At 31.7% G+C, this 17,373-nt stretch overlaps 4 protein-coding genes across 7 annotated transcripts; 2 read left to right on the top strand and 2 right to left on the bottom strand.

Moving 5' to 3' along the window:
• Positions 1 to 98: 98 nt before the first annotated feature.
• Positions 99 to 2,215, top strand: LOC113522613 (RNA-binding protein 45-like). 2 transcript variants are annotated; one of them, XM_031913824.2, is made up of 2 exons: positions 99 to 247; positions 380 to 2,215. In XM_031913824.2, the coding sequence occupies exon 2, from the start codon at positions 461 to 463 to the stop codon at positions 2,015 to 2,017; it is 1,557 nt and encodes a 518-aa protein (XP_031769684.2). In that variant the 5' UTR covers positions 99 to 247; positions 380 to 460; the 3' UTR covers positions 2,018 to 2,215. The 2 variants fall into 2 exon arrangements, with proteins under 2 accessions (XP_031769684.2, XP_026764158.2); XM_026908357.3 differs by having other exon boundaries at positions 139 to 270.
• On the bottom strand, positions 2,144 to 4,880 carry LOC113522770 (uncharacterized). The gene is made up of 2 exons (XM_026908580.3): positions 4,113 to 4,880; positions 2,144 to 3,967 (listed from the first exon to the last, which is right to left on the bottom strand). Exons 1-2 carry the CDS (start codon positions 4,650 to 4,652, stop codon positions 3,818 to 3,820), a joined length of 690 nt encoding a protein of 229 aa, XP_026764381.2. The 5' UTR covers positions 4,653 to 4,880; the 3' UTR covers positions 2,144 to 3,817.
• Positions 4,881 to 8,625: 3,745 nt separating this feature from the next.
• Positions 8,626 to 11,273, top strand: LOC113522795 (U3 small nucleolar ribonucleoprotein protein IMP3). Its single transcript, XM_026908609.3, has 4 exons — positions 8,626 to 8,958; positions 9,060 to 9,271; positions 9,992 to 10,167; positions 10,886 to 11,273. The coding sequence occupies exons 1-4, from the start codon at positions 8,822 to 8,824 to the stop codon at positions 10,907 to 10,909; spliced, it is 549 nt and encodes a 182-aa protein (XP_026764410.1). The 5' UTR covers positions 8,626 to 8,821; the 3' UTR covers positions 10,910 to 11,273.
• Positions 11,274 to 11,807: 534 nt separating this feature from the next.
• Positions 11,808 to 16,788, bottom strand: LOC113522806 (uncharacterized). Of its 3 annotated transcripts, none has more exons than XM_026908627.3 (7): positions 16,716 to 16,788; positions 16,384 to 16,544; positions 15,968 to 16,170; positions 15,477 to 15,656; positions 14,648 to 14,744; positions 13,118 to 13,216; positions 11,808 to 12,287 (listed from the first exon to the last, which is right to left on the bottom strand). In XM_026908627.3, the coding sequence occupies exons 3-7, from the start codon at positions 16,163 to 16,165 to the stop codon at positions 12,052 to 12,054; spliced, it is 810 nt and encodes a 269-aa protein (XP_026764428.2). In that variant the 5' UTR covers positions 16,166 to 16,170; positions 16,384 to 16,544; positions 16,716 to 16,788; the 3' UTR covers positions 11,808 to 12,051. The 3 variants fall into 3 exon arrangements, with proteins under 3 accessions (XP_026764428.2, XP_031769872.2, XP_052758851.1); XM_031914012.2 differs by having other exon boundaries at positions 16,630 to 16,769; XM_052902891.1 differs by having other exon boundaries at positions 15,968 to 16,185; positions 16,384 to 16,767.
• Between the last annotated feature and the right edge of the window lie 585 nt (positions 16,789 to 17,373).

The following is a 17,373-nucleotide window of genomic DNA, read 5'->3' as shown; positions in this document are numbered from 1 at the left end:
AATAGTCATCGTCAATCAGTAGTCATCTTCATCAAATTTTTCTTAAGTAATTTTAGCTTAATTCACTACTGAATAGTAATATTAGGCATAACAAAGTAGAAACTCAGTTTATAATGGTTCTTCGAATAAAAATTTTACTGCAATATCAAATTTTAATTTTAGAAAAATGGTGTCTCTGAATCAACCTTGATATTTGCTTTGATCTAATCTGTGATTTTGACTTGTTAGATCAATGACATGCATTCGTGTAGGTATTTATGTTTTTTATAAGTAGGTATCTAATTTTTCTTTTTGTCTGTATAAAACATTTAATGCTTTTTTTCTGTATAATAAAACGTCAAACGACTAATTATACTGATAAAATACAAATTTATTTCAGTTTTGCTTGACTTCGTGACATGACCACAGTTACTTAGACCGTGACTTGACTGTTGTTTTGTAACGACTTAAAGTTACTGTGATGACTTCAATGAACGCTAATTTTTGGAATCAAAATATGAAGAACGATGAACGGAAAGATGATAAACCTCCTTACTCGAGAATTTTCGTGGTTTGCGGTAAACAACTACAAGAGGAAGATTTAAAGGCGCCATTTGAAGTATTCGGCGATATTGAGGATTTGTACATACCCAGGGACCGTAACAGCGGAGAATCGAAGGGTGTAGCTTATATTAAATATAATAAAACTTCATCTGCAGCAGCAGCCATTCAGGAATTACATATGAAAAACATAAAAAATAGTCAAAAACCTATTAAAGTGATGGTTGCTGCCAGCAAAAACGACGTACATTCAAACAATGAGGAGAAGTATAAAAGGCTCTTTATTAAAGTACACAAAGAGGCCTCAGAGAGTGAAATTCGTGAGCATTTCTCAAATTTTGGAAAAGTCGACTCTGTACACTTGCAGAGAGATAGACTTACTGATATGTGCAAAGGTTTTGCTTACGTCAATTATACAAACTTTCTAGAGGCTGCGAAAGCCTTTGAAAACTGTGACCGTAAGTATAGACCAGTATTTGCTACACCTAAGGAGGAATTGAAAAGAAGTAGAATTAGTTTAGATGGAGCAGGAGTAAATTTTGGAGATAGTCCTCAACTTAATAATTTTAATAGTAACAGAGATAGTTCCATAGATCATTATAATCAGGTTCGTGATGGACTTCAAAAGGACACCTTAAGTTTAATAAAAGCCCAGCCACATCACTATGATACAGTATGTGTCACATGTAGCCCACAAGTATCACAGAAGCACATTGAGAAATTGTTTAATATTATTCCTGGAATGAACAAATGTCAATATACCACAGATACATATAATGGCATTTGTAAATCAATAATTACATATGACAGTGAAAAAGCAGCTGCATATGCAGTTGAGAGGCTTAATAACTTTGAATTTCCATCTGGTGAAATAGTATCTGTAAAACCAGATGATAATCCTTTGAACAAAGCTGCCAGTACTTTGACAAATATTGTGAATAGTTTTAGAAACTCTATAGACGCTGGCAACAATGGTAAGGAACTTCTACAATTGGCGGATGCTATTGCACAAGCATCTTGTTTAATAAAAGCTGCCACATCAGGAAAAGTAGAGACAAAAACTGATAAGCAAGATTGTCTCTGCAGTGTGCCTTTGCCCCCTCCGCAGCCAATAGTGAACAATAACAGTAGAGTTGCTCAACGTTGCTTCATAGTGTGTAAGCCATGCCCTCCCCCTGCCACAGTCTTGAAAGATGCATTTTGTCGTTTTGGTGATCTGATAGATGTAAGCACATTCCCTAATAAGACTTTTGGATTTGCTAAATATGCCTCTATAAGGTCTGCGCAGGAAGCTATCAAAACTTTAAATGGTGCAGTTCTCTCTGGTATAAAACTGAAAGTAATGGAGGCTGATGAGAGGCCTACAAAAAGTGATGACTATAAAATGATTGTGGAAGAACAGAATGACAACTTTGCAGATTATGAGAAAGAAAAGAGGAAAAGAATGAAACTAAATGATAGGGACACAGATGAATGACTGCTAGCTATGTATGACCAGACATGAAATCTCCTAATTTAATGACTATCTCAATAAAATGATCAATTACTTTTTAAAATATTAACTAAAGACATTACTGAACACAAAATAGAATAAAACCAACTGTTGTAATGACTTTTTTTTATATTGCATGAAATTATGTTAATTTTATTTGAATACAGGTATTTATATATATTCTTTTTTGACTTTGTACAATTGACCAAATTCTCCAGTACCCACATTAGCAAGCAGATTGAAAATGTATACTATATATACAGGTGAAATTAATAATATCAGACATGCACACCTAAAAATATATCTATGTTATAGAATACTATAAGCGAAATTTTTTGAAAGATTAAAACATGGTAGAAGACCAAATTTTGAGCATTGCATCATGTGCAATATTAGTATGAAAAGCTCTGTAATTTTTTTTTTTTTAATTATTTAACACATGTTTCTTCTTTAATGAAAATGTTCAGATTCTGTTAAGAGAAACTGAATATTCTCACAAAGAAACTTGTGTTAAAAAATGGTAAGAATCTCGCCCTGCATATATAGAATGACTATATGTGGAATTTGAAGTTACTATTGGACTTATACTGACAATATTGACATACAAATTGTCTTACACTAAGAATGGTAAACAAAAAAATAGTAATCTACAAAAATCTTAACACTATGACTACAATATTCGAGCCTTAGTTATTTACTTACAAGACTGGTGAATGAAACAACATTCCTTTAGCCTGTTATCTAAGTAGTAACAGTAAGTTGCCATTGTAGGACCCACAACATGGGAGCACCACACACACACATCTATTACCCTATTAACCTGTATCAAGAGATATTATTTCTTACTTGATATTAACACAAATTCTTTTTTCTAGACTTGATATTTAATGAGTGACAAATATCTATATGTTGAGAGACAAAATCACAAAACTAACATTGTACAAATTATTTGCAATGCAACGGTAATGAATAGAAAAATACATTTAAAAATCTGAGACTATGAATCTATTGAGTATTATTCTACAATAAAAGAAAATTACATTTGATCCACTGTCTAACCAATGACATAAGGGACTTTGTTCTAAAAAAAAGTATTAAATCATGGCAAAAACAGTTGTTTGGTTTAGAAAACATACTACTGATTGGGGGGAAGGGATTGTTAGTAATGGCATCTAACAGCCCCATTAATAACAATATACCCTATCAGGTTGACCTCCACGCGGTTCCCCCGTGGAAACCATAGTGGTTATTTCTTGTGAAATTCATCACGATGGGCTAACTGACCTGCTTTCATCCACATCTGTCATCTATCACTGGTGCCCCGCCAGTGTATACCGATAGCACAGACGGAGTAACTATTCCATTATCATCCATAAAAAAAACCATACTACTGAACCGATTTGGATAAAATTTTTATGGAACCAATCGGAAAGATTAGCCTTTCAAATAAAAAAGAAATTCAGTTTATAAATGGAGTTCTGATGTAACAAATATAAATAAAAAAACAAAACAAATTGAAAAACTCTTTCTCTTTTTAAGTCTTTTTCAAGTAAAATAAATATAATAAGTAGACAAATGATAAGAATTATTTATAATAAAAATAAATAGGCACTTAAATACCTTTATATAACATATTCAGTCTAGTTTCTACAATATGATAGAGATTATCTACATATAAGTAGATGGACTATTTTCTATTATAATTATAAGAAACATCATAACAGACATGCATGCATGAGCTAAATACAAGGCTCCATTTGCACAAATAGTTCACAATTTATATATTTAATTTTTATTCTGCAATAAATACATTACTTCATTAATACCAGAGAGTAGTTTATTAATGACATTGTCATAATGTAATGCATTATTTTCTTGTGAAGTTTCCGTCCAGTTTTTATTACATTCACTCAGTATAGTTTTTGCTTGCACCATCTGAAAAATTACATTCATGTTATTTTTTTCCCCAACAATAAAGAAAATATGCAATTCTATTTATAGAACTTATATTTATCAATGGTTTTTACTATGAACAGGGAATTATTCTAGACACATACAATTGACTGAGATAATGTGATACCTGTGTAAACATATTGACATCTTGACAAAGTTTAGTCAATTTTTCTTCGAGATCTGTATTTTTGTTGTTTTCATCATTCTTGACTAGTTTAATGTTTGCCAAACGTTTCCCTAACTGGTCCAAGCTTGTAGCATATTGCTCCAATTCTAATTCGCTCATTTTATTTATATTTAATTTGTCTTGTATCTGTGGTTGTTTAAGAACAAAATTTTTTTTCAACTCTTCAGCATAACTTTTCATTTTCTTAATAATATCATCCAAATCTACATCAGCAGTGTTTTCCACCATGTCAGGCAGAAGTAACTTGGGAACGTCAGCTTCAAGAAATCGAGACAAGTCTTCATGTCGAAGAGGGTTGTTGACTGAGTGCGACATAGTCTGGGCAGTAGGCACACTGTCGAAAATAGCTTTTATCTCTTGCATTATCCGTTGAGAATCAGCCAGCTCTTTGTCTAAATTTTGAGTCATTTTTTCAAGAGCATCCAACCTCACAACTGATTGCAGGTACGCCGCGTAATCAGATGGATTACTGCGGCTCATGTTTATAAATTATGATGTTATGAATAAACTTTCAAAGTAACTTCTCCCTTTTAACAGTTAATTGAAAAATATCATTAATTATTACAAATTATTTTTATCTCTTAATTTATAGAAAAGTCACTGATAACCTGAAATTGTAAAATTTAAAAGCCAGAAAAAATATAAAACTAGACAAGTAAATAAGTTTTTTACGGCACTTTGAAACACAGACTACTTAGAGAACTACGTGCTTTGAAGCGTCTAATCTGTTTTTAAACCACAGATTAAAGAAATTGGAGCTGTTTCCCAGGCGCTATTTCTCTAAATCTTTTCCCTATCTCTAAAATGTGTTTCAATTTGGTATCACAACGAAATCTTTATTCTTTAGATCAATATGAATGTTTTTTTTTTTTTTATGTAACTTAGAATAACAGAACAGCTGATGGAAAATGGTAAACGTCGCCAATAAATAGGAATCGGACTATCAACATAAAACAGTATACTGTGTCGCCTATTATTAAAGTGGAGAACGGAAAGCGATATTAAATATTATAATACGTATAATAAGCAGAATAAAATGTTACAATCAACAAGATGCTTAGCAACGAACATTGTCATCGATAGACACAGATAATTAGGTCGTATATCTACAACTCATACTCCTAACATCCCGTCTACTTTTTATAGCTGCTGCTACTCATTCCAATGCGTAATGGCAGTTATTCTAATCTTGGTCTGTAGAGTAGCTTTGTAAATGTGTCCGCTTGTTGATGTTCAAATGAGACATGCTTTACTAATCTGTACCTGGATGCTTGTCCTTTGCACATTCACTGACACAAAAATGCTTGCGCTTGATATGATTTATTATAGGTTTTAGGTGCTTTTGTGAGTTCTTTATCTCTCCTGAAGCAGTCATTACAAAGTCATCAAATCTTGTAGGTGCTCGTAAATAATTACGATTTCGAAGTGACCGTTTAACTTCTGTTTGAACTTCTTCATGTGTCTCTTCATCATTTGTAGCTTGGCTTTCAAAAGGTCTTGTTTCTTCTATCATCTGGATATTTCTTTCATCATCTGTCTCAAAATCATTATTAATTGAATCATATTCGCTTTCAGTTTCATTTGGGTCAATGTTCTTTTCATTGATTATAGTTTGTTTTTTATCTCTCTCTTCTAGTTTTTCAATATTATCAAAGAGCAGATCTACATAACCAATTGTACTTGATTTATTTGCTAATTTATTTGAATTAAAGTTTTCTTTATAGAAAAATTTATCAACAAATTTCACATCTTTTGAAATCATAATTTTACCTTTTGTAGGTACCCAAATTTTAAAAGCTTTTGATCGTTCAGAATATCCTGCAAACATGCCAGGAATGGCTTTTGTTTCAAATTTGTTTCTGTTTTGTTTATTTTTAAGAAGCATGTACGCTTTTATTCCGAATACATTAAAATGATTTAAAGACGGTTTTCTTCCGACCCATTTTTCAAACGGTGTCAAGTTGTCAATACTTTTATTTATACTTCTATTCGAAATATAGTTCGCTGTACATATAGCTTCACCCCATAGAGTCATCGGTGCTCCAGATTCTATCATTAAACATCTAGCTTTTTCTAAAAGGGTTCTATTCTTTCTTTCAGCTATACCATTTTGGTGAGGAGTGTATGGAGCTGTTAATCGTCTTGTTATACCATTCTTCTTTAAAAACATTTCAAATTCATTATTACAGTACTCTAAGCCATTGTCTGACTGAAGACATTTTATTTTATTGCCAGTATAATTTTCCATCTCAGATTTAAATTCCATAAATTTGTCTAATACTTCACTTTTCTTTTTGATACAATATACACGACTATACCGAGTAAGATCATCGATGAAAGTAACAAAGTATTTGTTACCTGCATAAGTTTCAGACTTCATCGGTCCACAAACGTCAGTATGTATGATTTCTAATCGTTGTGTAGTACGAGGAACAGTATTAGCTTTAGATGGTAGTCTTTTTATTTTGGCTTCAATACAGATTTCACAATCTCCAAGTTTCTCGTTTAAACCAAATTCTAAACCTTTTAGGCTTTTATTTCTTAAAGCAAACTTCATGTCATTTTCATTCATATGACCAAGTTTCCTGTGCCAGTGATGAATTTTGTTTTGATCTGTGTAATGACATGTTTGAGATTTATTTAGTTTGGCATCAACATAGTATAAACCATCGGCTTTTCTATGTGCTTTCAAAATCACACATTCATCTTTGTGAGTAACTACTGCCTTATTTTTTGTAAAGAGTACAGTACACCCATTTTCGGTAATCTTACCAACAGATAACAGATTCAATGACAAATCTGGTACATATAATGTGTCACATAATTTAATTTCTCCTTTCTTTCCAGGTTCATTTAATTGTAAACATACTAAACCTTGTCCTTTTATTTCAGCAGCACCATCGTTAGACGCTAATTTTAACGTTTTGCAAGTGTTTTCTAAATTTTGAAATATATTTCTTTCATAAGACATATGTGAAGTGCATCCGCTATCTATGATCCATTCATTTTTGTTTTCTTCCTTAGATACATATAGACAAATCGCAATATTATTTTTATTTACGTCTTTGCTATCATGACTGGATTTTATATTCGTCTTATTTTTGTAATATGATGACTTCTTTCTACAGTTTTTAGTATTATGTCCTTTTTTCTTACATATCTTGCAAAAAGCATAATAGACTTCTTCATTACTTGTGCTTGCATCTTGAGAGGATAAATGTTTTCTCGCTTCCGATTCTTCAATAATTTTGATCTTAAGATCCTCAGGTTTAGGTAACGTGTCTCTCGATTCTATCGCTACTCTAAAATTTTCATAGTCTGGCGGCAAGGTGTATAGCATCATAACTGAAAGTAGATCGTCATGAATACTTATATCCATTTGATTTAACTTTTCAACTATATCCATAAACTTGTTTAAATGTTCACGTATATCATCGTTATTTTGTAATCTACTCAGAATTAATTGTTTTAATAGACTAGCTTTTCTTGCCGGACCTTTGCTCGAATATATATCATTGAGCTTTTGCCACATTTCATGTGCAGTTGCACATTTTTTTATTAGTTTAATTTCTGCTGCAGACATCAATAGAATGAGTTCTGACTGCGCTAGCAAGTCTTCTTCTTTAATTTTAGGATCCTCATATTCTATGTCTGGAGTTACTACGTATTTCCATAGCTTTTGTTTAACAAGGACTGCTTTTGCTTGTAAGGCCCAAGTATCAGTTATCTTTATTTAATTGTTCTATTTTTCCATAGGAGGCCATTTTATATCGTTATTATTTGCTCTGCTACCATATTAAAGTGGAGAACGGAAAGCGATATTAAATATTATAATACGTATAATAAGCAGAATAAAATGTTACAATCAACAAGATGCTTAGCAACGAACATTGTCATCGATAGACACAGATAATTAGGTCGTATATCTACAACTCATACTCCTAACACCTATGATACCTAGCGGTTTAGGGCCCTTTCTTACGGCAGTATATAGGGGAGACCTATATTCATCAGTGAACATCATTAATTAACCTAAAAACACACAAAAAAATAAAATTAAAACTTTTACAAACCTATTTTAACAGTGTTTTGTCATTGTAATTCAAATGTGGATTTCAATGCAAAAGAACACGTCAAAATACTTCTAAAAATAGCTAAAATAGATTTATGAGACGTTTGGCGTTTTTATCAATAAAGGAATATAATTAAGTATTAATAATGGAATAGTACCTGCACGCAGTTTTGACAGTTTTAGAGATTTCGTTGGTGCACTTCTATTGAAGAATTTAGGAATTTTAGTATTAAAATTACAGATTAGGATATTATATAGTACTACAGATAAAGGATAAGACGAAAGATGCGCCTTGCAAGTTTTGGAATAGAATAAAAAAAATATATCATGTTAGTTCTTGTTTTTAAACCTGTATAGATGATTAACTGACATTGACAGTCATTATGTTGTAGACATATATTTTATTTGAAGTTTTAAACATTTTCATTATTTCACATGCTTGAATTGATTCATGCTTGTTTTGTTTGAAGAATTTTGAGTAACGATCAGTTAATATTTGTATTAATTGTTTAATTTTAACTTTTCAAGAGGTTATCACAGAACTCAATATATTTAAGGTGCTAATAACAAAGAAATAATGGTTCGGAAGTTAAAATTTCATGAGCAGAAATTGCTCAAAAAAGTAGATTTTATATCATGGAAGATTGATAACAATTTACACGAAGTTAAAATTATGAAGAAATATTACATTCAGAAGCGGGAAGATTACACAAAGTAAGCACAATTTGTCTTCGGTCATAGTTACATAGATACGTCTCTTCAAGAAATAATTGAGGTACCTAAAAAACTAACGAGATATTACATTTTTTTTACAGGTATAATAAAATGTCTAGAGAAATTCGAGATTTGGCTAATAAAATCAAAGATCTCGATGCCAACAGTGAGTTTAGGACGGAATCAAGTGCTCAGTTATTAGAAAAACTCTATCAAATGGGACTCATACCTACGAGATGGGATTTATCACTGGCCAGCACCGTATCTGCTAGTGCATTTTGCAGAAGACGACTCCCTGTGGTTATGATTCGAAGTTAGTGCCAATAAGATATCTATTAGCTCTGTAAATTATTAATCACAAGTAGTGTAATCACTTATAGCTTTTTGTTAAAATCTGTATCATTGATGTCATTACAACAATAGTGAATTGTTGTAATGATGTCAATGATATGTCCCACTCTTATAAATATCTGTATTGGCATAATAAGTAAATCTTTTTATTAACAGTAACTGTAATAATTTACTATTTACATTATTGTGTTTCAATAACGTGGTAGTAATAGGCAAATACTAAATAATCTTAGTATATAATAAAATTATACATGGAAAAAATTAATATCGCTCATGTTTATTTCTTTTTAATAAGACCAATATAGATGCCAAACCAATATATTTATTTATAAATTTTATTTGTCTGTATGTTATGTTACAGCCATCATGCAAAACTATTGAATGAAATTTAATGCGGTTTTCATAGTTGTATTCCTGAAGGTCTAAAATAAAATCTGATACTCCATTTAGAAGTGATCCATTTCATTGTTTTTTCTCTTTATGAAATCCATACATACAAAGTAGATGGTAAAAAAGCTAATAAATGTAATTTACTAACTTATTGGTATTTTTTTATAATTTGGCATATTGTTCTTTTTCTGAGTGACAACTATTAATAGAAGAAATGCTAAGATTGTTAACTAATTGTAGTAAGTATAAACAAACAGTTTATTGATAAATATTATTATTAAATAACTTCCAGATAAAATGTCGGAGAATTTAAAAGAGGCCACCAAATTTATAGAGCAGGGCCACGTAAGAGTAGGCCCGGAGGTGGTGAAGGATCCTGCGTTCCTTGTCACACGGGCCCTTGAGGACTTTGTCACGTGGGTTGATAGTTCTGCTATAAGAAAACATGTCATGGAGTATAATGAAATGGTAAGTGTACTCTCATACTTATTGTCATAATGTATCATCATCATCACCTTTCTACCCTTATCCCAATTACTTTTTAGGGTCTGCGTAATATGGTTTTATCCATATTACAAAAGGATTTGGCTTATAGTTTTAAGACTGGCTGCCTGCCTGATATCAACTCTCTTTTGGAAATTGTTATAATGTATATATATATATATATAAATATCATATTCACTCATTGCAAAGTCAGCTATATAACTAATATGAATATAATAGAAAAATGTATATAATTCCCTTAGAAAATCAGCATTTAGTCATTATGTATGAATGCCTAGACACTTAGCTGAGTAGTGACCACTGTGCTCACATCATTCCTAATTAGGTATGAGTTTTTTTTTGTCATCATTCATCATCTTAGCTATTCATTATCTGTCTATGGCTGAACATAGACCTCCTCCATAGGCTGCCATAAAGAACAGTCCTAAACCACCTGCATCCACTGATTTCCTGCAATGCAATTATTTTTGTATTTTCTTTTTATAATTGTTGTTAAAACCTCTCCATTGAAGTTAATTACCTAAATTTACTTATATCGCCTTCTTAGCAATTTGCCTAAATTCACTAAATTATCCAGGTTTTCTAAATATTATTATATTATTATTACTTAGTTAAAATATTACCTATTTATGCATTATGTATTTGTTTTAAAAATAAATGTAATAATTAAATTTTGTTTCAGAGGGATGACTTTGAAATGGTGTAAGATATCTGTCAAATCAAAAACGGGATATCAAAAAGCAGACCATACAGGAAGCATTTTTAGAAAAAGACAAATCAGATTCTAGTCTTTTCACAGATCAGATAAAAAAATAAATTTGTAGACAATAAGATTAATAGTGACACAATTAATATAGAAGCAATATAGGAATAAACTGTATCAAAAAGAATATCAAGATTGGTTCAGAATAAGTAAAAATATTGCATAACACACACACATATATAAAAAAAATGAGTGAATTGAGAATCTTTTATGGTTGCTGCTTAAAACTGTCCCACTCAAAGTTAATTTGTAAATAAGAATTATGTTGTAAATTGTGAATAAATTAAGACAATATATTGTAAAAAAATATTGGAGTTTTATTCATTTACAAATATATACAAACAATTCATTTGCAACCATTACACAAACTGCTAGGATCTCACAAAATATCAATTACTTATATATATTGAAATTTTGTGCCTATTTTTATTTATAAGGTATGCAGGGCAATTCATATAACTTTGAAAATAAAAATGGAATATTATGTTTACAATAATCCTAAGAGATTGAGTATAAATCTATAATAAATTAAATTTCACTTAATAAAATATATCATAATTCTATACATAGGCAACATTTACAAAATCAGCCTTCATCAAAACTTAGACCTACAAATCTATTTTAACTATTACACTGTTTTGTGACTTTCTTTTAAATTAAGAATTTAGTACAAAAGAAAGTGACGAAAGGACAAAAAAGTTTAATATCTAAAATAAGCTTATGGGAGATTTGACATTTTTATGAATAAAGGAGTAAATTTATAGTACTTTGTAATCAATGACCATCAGACAAGCTGATTATTCTTATGAGAAATTGGGCTTTGAATCAATAAAACAAGCTCTCCAATATTATTTTATATTGGTCTTTTCTACTGTGCTACTAGGAAGTCAATCCAAGTCTGCTCTCTAGCGCATAGAAGTATCGCTCGAAATGGAGTGGGGCGGTGACGTAGGAAAGTGAAAGTTAAATACATGAGTCATTCAATATCAGTCTTTAGTCAAATGAGAGATTAATTATTGCACATTAATTTAAATAATATCAACAATTCTTTTGAGCACCTTTGTGCCAAAAAACAAAAAAAAAAATTATATAGACAGTATGTCTCTATGGTTCCTATTTTCTAATACCATGGCTATTCTCACGAGCGCCTCGGCCTGTGTGGATGTGGCGTCAGCTAGTTTCCTCAAAGCTTCGGCCTGGATTAGAGCAGCTTCCGCTGTTTTCGCTGCGACAGACGCCCTCTGCTCCTCGGCCTTCGCTCGCAACAACTCTGCGTTGGCTCGCTTTTTTTCTATGTCTATTAACCATTTTGGATACAAATCTGGAATATTATAGATACAGTATGCATGTCAATATATGCATTTAGTTATGTTAGTTTTTTAATTGGGATATTACGAGCTTCGCTTTGTTTCGTCCAGATGATTTTTTTTATTATTTATTACTTTCAGTACACTTGGATGATTATACCAAATTCATAGTCTCAGCCTTAGCGTCATAGTAATTGTTAACCACAAATATAAATATTAGGCATTGTAACTGCAAAGTTGGTTAAATATTACATTGTCTACTATAGGGGTATTTAAGGAGGAGATGGGTGAGGGGTGGGGGGCGTGTTCATCCCAGGATGCGAATGGAGAGTTTAAGCTATGTCAAAGACATCTGATTTTTAAGGGGGTCAGGCCCTCCTTAAAAATAATCTTAAATACACTAATGGATGTCTACTATTGTATAAAAGCATATCACCCAGACTTTGCTGTCTAAAATTGTAATTTTGACCATGTTTTTTTTTATGCAGCTTAGAATGGCAAACAAGCTGACGGACCACCTGATGGAAAGTGGTAACCGTCGCCTATAGACATGAGCAGTACCATGGATATAACAGAGTATACTGTTCTGCCAATGATACCCCCCATGCGTTGATATCTTGAAGACTAAGGTTATTCCTCTGTATGTACAATTGCATATTGTACAGTATGTAAAATTTGATACTCCATGATATATCTACAGATATTGATTTATTTATTCAGTCAAGATATATAGATAATGAAATTTGAAAGTATCATGTGATTATTTATTTTCACATCTTGTAATAGTTCCAGCATAATCAAGTTAAATAATTGTCACAATGCAATATGAAGTTTCTATACTTACTATGCACAAGAGATTCATTAGAATTATTCTCTGAAACCTCAACATTATCGTCGTCACTGGATTCGGCACTTTCGTCAGAGTTTCTCTCGTCATTCTCGCCTGTAACAATAAATTAAAATACTACCGACGAGTCATGGCTTTGTAGGATTTTATGAAATAACTATAGCCTATGTTATTTACTGATAATGTAGGTTTGTACAGGTGAAAAAGATTTTAAAATCAAGTCAAATATCAGTTTGTATCACTTCTCATTAAAATTTACTATTTTTATAAATGGTGCAATAAAGTGTAGATAAATAAATAAAACAAAAATAAATATTTTTTTATTATATCTTATTTTTTTATTATATTTGATTATATCACTATTTTGGTCTTTATAATATAAGTTCAGACAACACATTATTGTCTAGTGTAATTAATGTGAAGATAATATGAGAAGGGTGGACATCAAACTGGTCACTATAAGATGATACACATATATTGACTACACTGTAGTAAAATTCATCATCATTCATCATTTCAGATGTTAACTGCCCACTGTTGAACATAAGCCTACCACTTTTTTTTGATGGGTGAAAATGGTATGATAAATGGTAATGGTATGGTATGTGAAATGGTATGGCCTGCGCTAACGGCATACGCTTGCGGAGCACCAGTGAAGGGTAATAGATGAGAATGAAAACAGGCCAGTTAGTCCATCATGATGAATTCATCAGGAATTAACCATGATAGTTTCCAGGGAGAACCGCGAGGAGGTCGACCTGGTTGGGTATATTGCTAGCAATAGGATTCTCAGTCTTTATTACTAACAATCCCTTGGCAAGTGGGTTGGCAACCATAGTTAGGCTTTTATAGATATTTTAAGAGGGACACTGCTGCCCGTGCCTCAACCATTTAGTTTGCTTAGTCACGTTTTACGACACTCACAAGAAAGAAAGGGGTGGCCTATACCATACTGGGCTCACATGGCTAGTAGTAAAATTGTAGAGCAAAATTATTTTATATACAAAACTTAAATAAAATTGGTATTTTACGAATTAGTCTGGCAGTGTTCCTGTGAGGCAATTTTTCATTGAAGTTCATGCATGTAAAGTCAGGATAACGGCCAATTATAATTTAAAAGTTACATCATCATCTTCCTACCCTTATCCCAATTATTATTTGTGGTCGGCGTAATATGTTTTCCTCTTCCACTCTTTTCTATTCCCAGTCATTTCCGCATTCACTCCCATTCTGGCCATATCGTCCCTCACACAATCCATCCATGTCTTTTTAGGTCTTCCTCTGCCCTTATAGCCGTCTACTTTCATTCTTAATACTTTTTTTAAAATATGCTCCTCATTCCTGCGCGTCACGTGTCCATAGCAGGATAAACGGTTACTTCTTAACTTTTCTATCACTGGCGCTACTTTCATACTTATTCTGATATAATCATTTCCAAGGAGGGTTGACGTCAGACAGGCGGCCGGTCGTAAAACTATAAGCCAAATCTTTTTTTCCTAATATGGATAATTTAAAAGTTACATTTACCTGATAATCTATCACTGGTGTCACTCATTGTTTTATTGAAGTCATTTGACATATTTTCCTGATATGCCTCAAGTTTGATTTCACTAGGATAATTATTCTGAAATATTAATTAAATATTATCTTATTTTTTTACGATGTAGTGACCAAAATCGAAAAAGGAATGTTGCGTTGGTTTGGTCATTTGGAGAGGATGGATGAAAGAAGAATTACGAAAGAGATTTATCGAGCAAGAATGAATGGAGATGTCGGTAGGGGCCGCCCTAGACGGACGTATGTCGACCAAATAGGCGACGTGCTGAAGAAGGGCCAAATTAAAAGTACCCGTAACCGACGAGCGTGTATGACAAGATTGATGAATGTGGAAGAAGCGAAAGAGGTTTGTTTGAATCGAAGCATTTGGCGTTCCATTGTTTCTGCCTACCCTAATGGGAGACAGGCGTGACAGATATGTATGTATGTATGTATTTTTTTATAACTTTGAATAACAGGAAGTTTATAATTATTATCAAAATTTTTAACATCCATTGAAGGAATTAAAGTTGTAAGGAAGAGATTGCTTAGTGATAAGATGGCCTTTTGTATTTCTCATTCAAATTTACTGTATGTATTATTTATAATTGATGTAATAAAGTGTAAAAAAAAATTTTTTCGCTATATAAATATGGGTTGAAGCAACAAGCAATGTTGACCCTTCTACACTAACAGAGCACATACAGCCTGTATTGGTAGATTCTTAGCTTTACATACCACATACATATATATACATTATGTATGTGTATGTATATCAGTAAATAATAAAAAAAAATTATACCACAAATAAAATACTAACAGAAAACCCATCATTACTCTGTACAGTTCCAATTATCTTCCTTTCAAAATGTGGTCCCAATATCACAAGAGCTCTCCTTTCAAGTTTTGTTAGTGGCCTAACACTTTTTTTAGAAACAGAACTGTTCTTTTTTAACATTCTTGTTTTGTTTTTCAATTTATTTTTAAAATCACTCCAATACTGAAAATAAACATACTTAGTTATATAAACAAAAATAGGCAATATATGTACTAAATATACCATTTTCATTATTTTTATTGTGCAAGTTTTTTTTTTATGTAATACATATAATAATCTTTCTTTCTTCTTATTTAAGAGTTTTCTCTTGTTGAGGCAACTAATTCATGTATTCTCTTTCAGCCAGCTCTATTTCAGGCTATATCTTTGACTTGGATAAGAGATGGCATGCATGAGAGAATAATAATATGAAACTATCTCTATCTAAGTACTTCATTTTTTATTTTACATTACTATTAGATTATTATACAAACCTTACTCCACCCATCAGAGTTCTTCTTTATGCCTCCACGATAACTGTTCAGGGTTTTGGTTAATTCGCACCAGAGCCGTTTAGATGTGTGTCGGGCTTCCAATGATCTGAGGCTGCCAGTTGCAAACTCCACATGCTGTCCCATAAAGTTAATCAGAGCATTCACCTGCTCCAATGACACATGCCGTGAGGATTCCATTGCCTCTGTTTAGAGAAACCTTGGAAATTAGTAATTATAATAAGGTACTACAGATTTTAAAGTTTTCTTTTATATTTTTATCTATAAAAAGATCGAGAAGAGAAGAAAGATATTATCTGTATACAAAATTTCAAACATTTTTCTTTTTATTAAATAATTGTGGGTTGTATAGAAGCTGGAATGAAAAAAAATATAAGAGTAAATTTAATTGTAATTACCGTGATCACATAATAGATTTTTAAAATTTCATTTTATTACTATTTTTTCTGTTTTACTTTACTAAATTATTTTTAAATTTTATCTGTCTGTCTGTATGTTTGTTCTAACATCACGCAAATACTACAGCACCAAATTAAAAGCGGTTTTCATTGTTGTATTCCTGAAAGTTTAAGTTAAATACTGGGGTAAGTAAGGTTATCTTGATATCACAACTAAAATTTGGTCTATTTCATTGGATTTCCTACTTCTAAAATATAAGAGAACGAAGTAGTGAACGAAAAGCGAATATTTCATATAATAATAAACAATAACAAAGTTTTCCAATACAAACTTATTGATAAAACTGAATGTCAATTTCGTTTATATAATTTGACTATTGACAGCTGACAAATTATCTGAAGGGTAGTAATAATTATTTATGTACAGTAAGGAAAGCAAAGGAACTAAGCAAAGGAGCATGAACTTTAAAAAAATATTTGAAGATATATAACATGTATGTAAACTATTATTAGACAATAAATACCTTATACTGTATCTGTATTATATATAAAGCAATTATTTAATGAATAAATAAATAAATAAATAACACATAGAAATAGAGAGAAGCACATTAATGTTATGTCAAGGTTTAGTACATATGTTATACTAAGCCTATGTTTAAAATTTATCATAATGACTTAAACATAGGTTCACTTTTAGGTAAACAAACATTAAATTCAGTAACTATTCACTGCTGAACATAAGCCTCTCTCTTAGGGTTTTTATAGGGTGAAAATGGAATATTAATCCCGCCTGCGCTATCGATATATGCTGGCGGGGCACCAGTGAGAGGTGATAGGTGAGGACAAAAATAGGTCAGTTAGCCCATTGTAAAGAATTCCAAGAGAATTAACCACGATGGTTTCTAATAAGGAACCGCGTGGAGGTCGACCTAATAGGGTACATTGCTAGCAATGGAGCTGTTAGGTCCCATTACTAACAATCACTCT

This window comes from Galleria mellonella, unplaced genomic scaffold (genome assembly GCF_026898425.1).
Source record: "Galleria mellonella isolate WM207_F2 unplaced genomic scaffold, CSIRO_AGI_GalMel_v1 utg962, whole genome shotgun sequence".
Lineage (NCBI taxonomy): Eukaryota > Metazoa > Arthropoda > Insecta > Lepidoptera > Pyralidae > Galleria > Galleria mellonella.
Note: the sequence above shows the minus strand (reverse complement) of the source record. Positions and strands in the feature narration are given on the sequence as shown.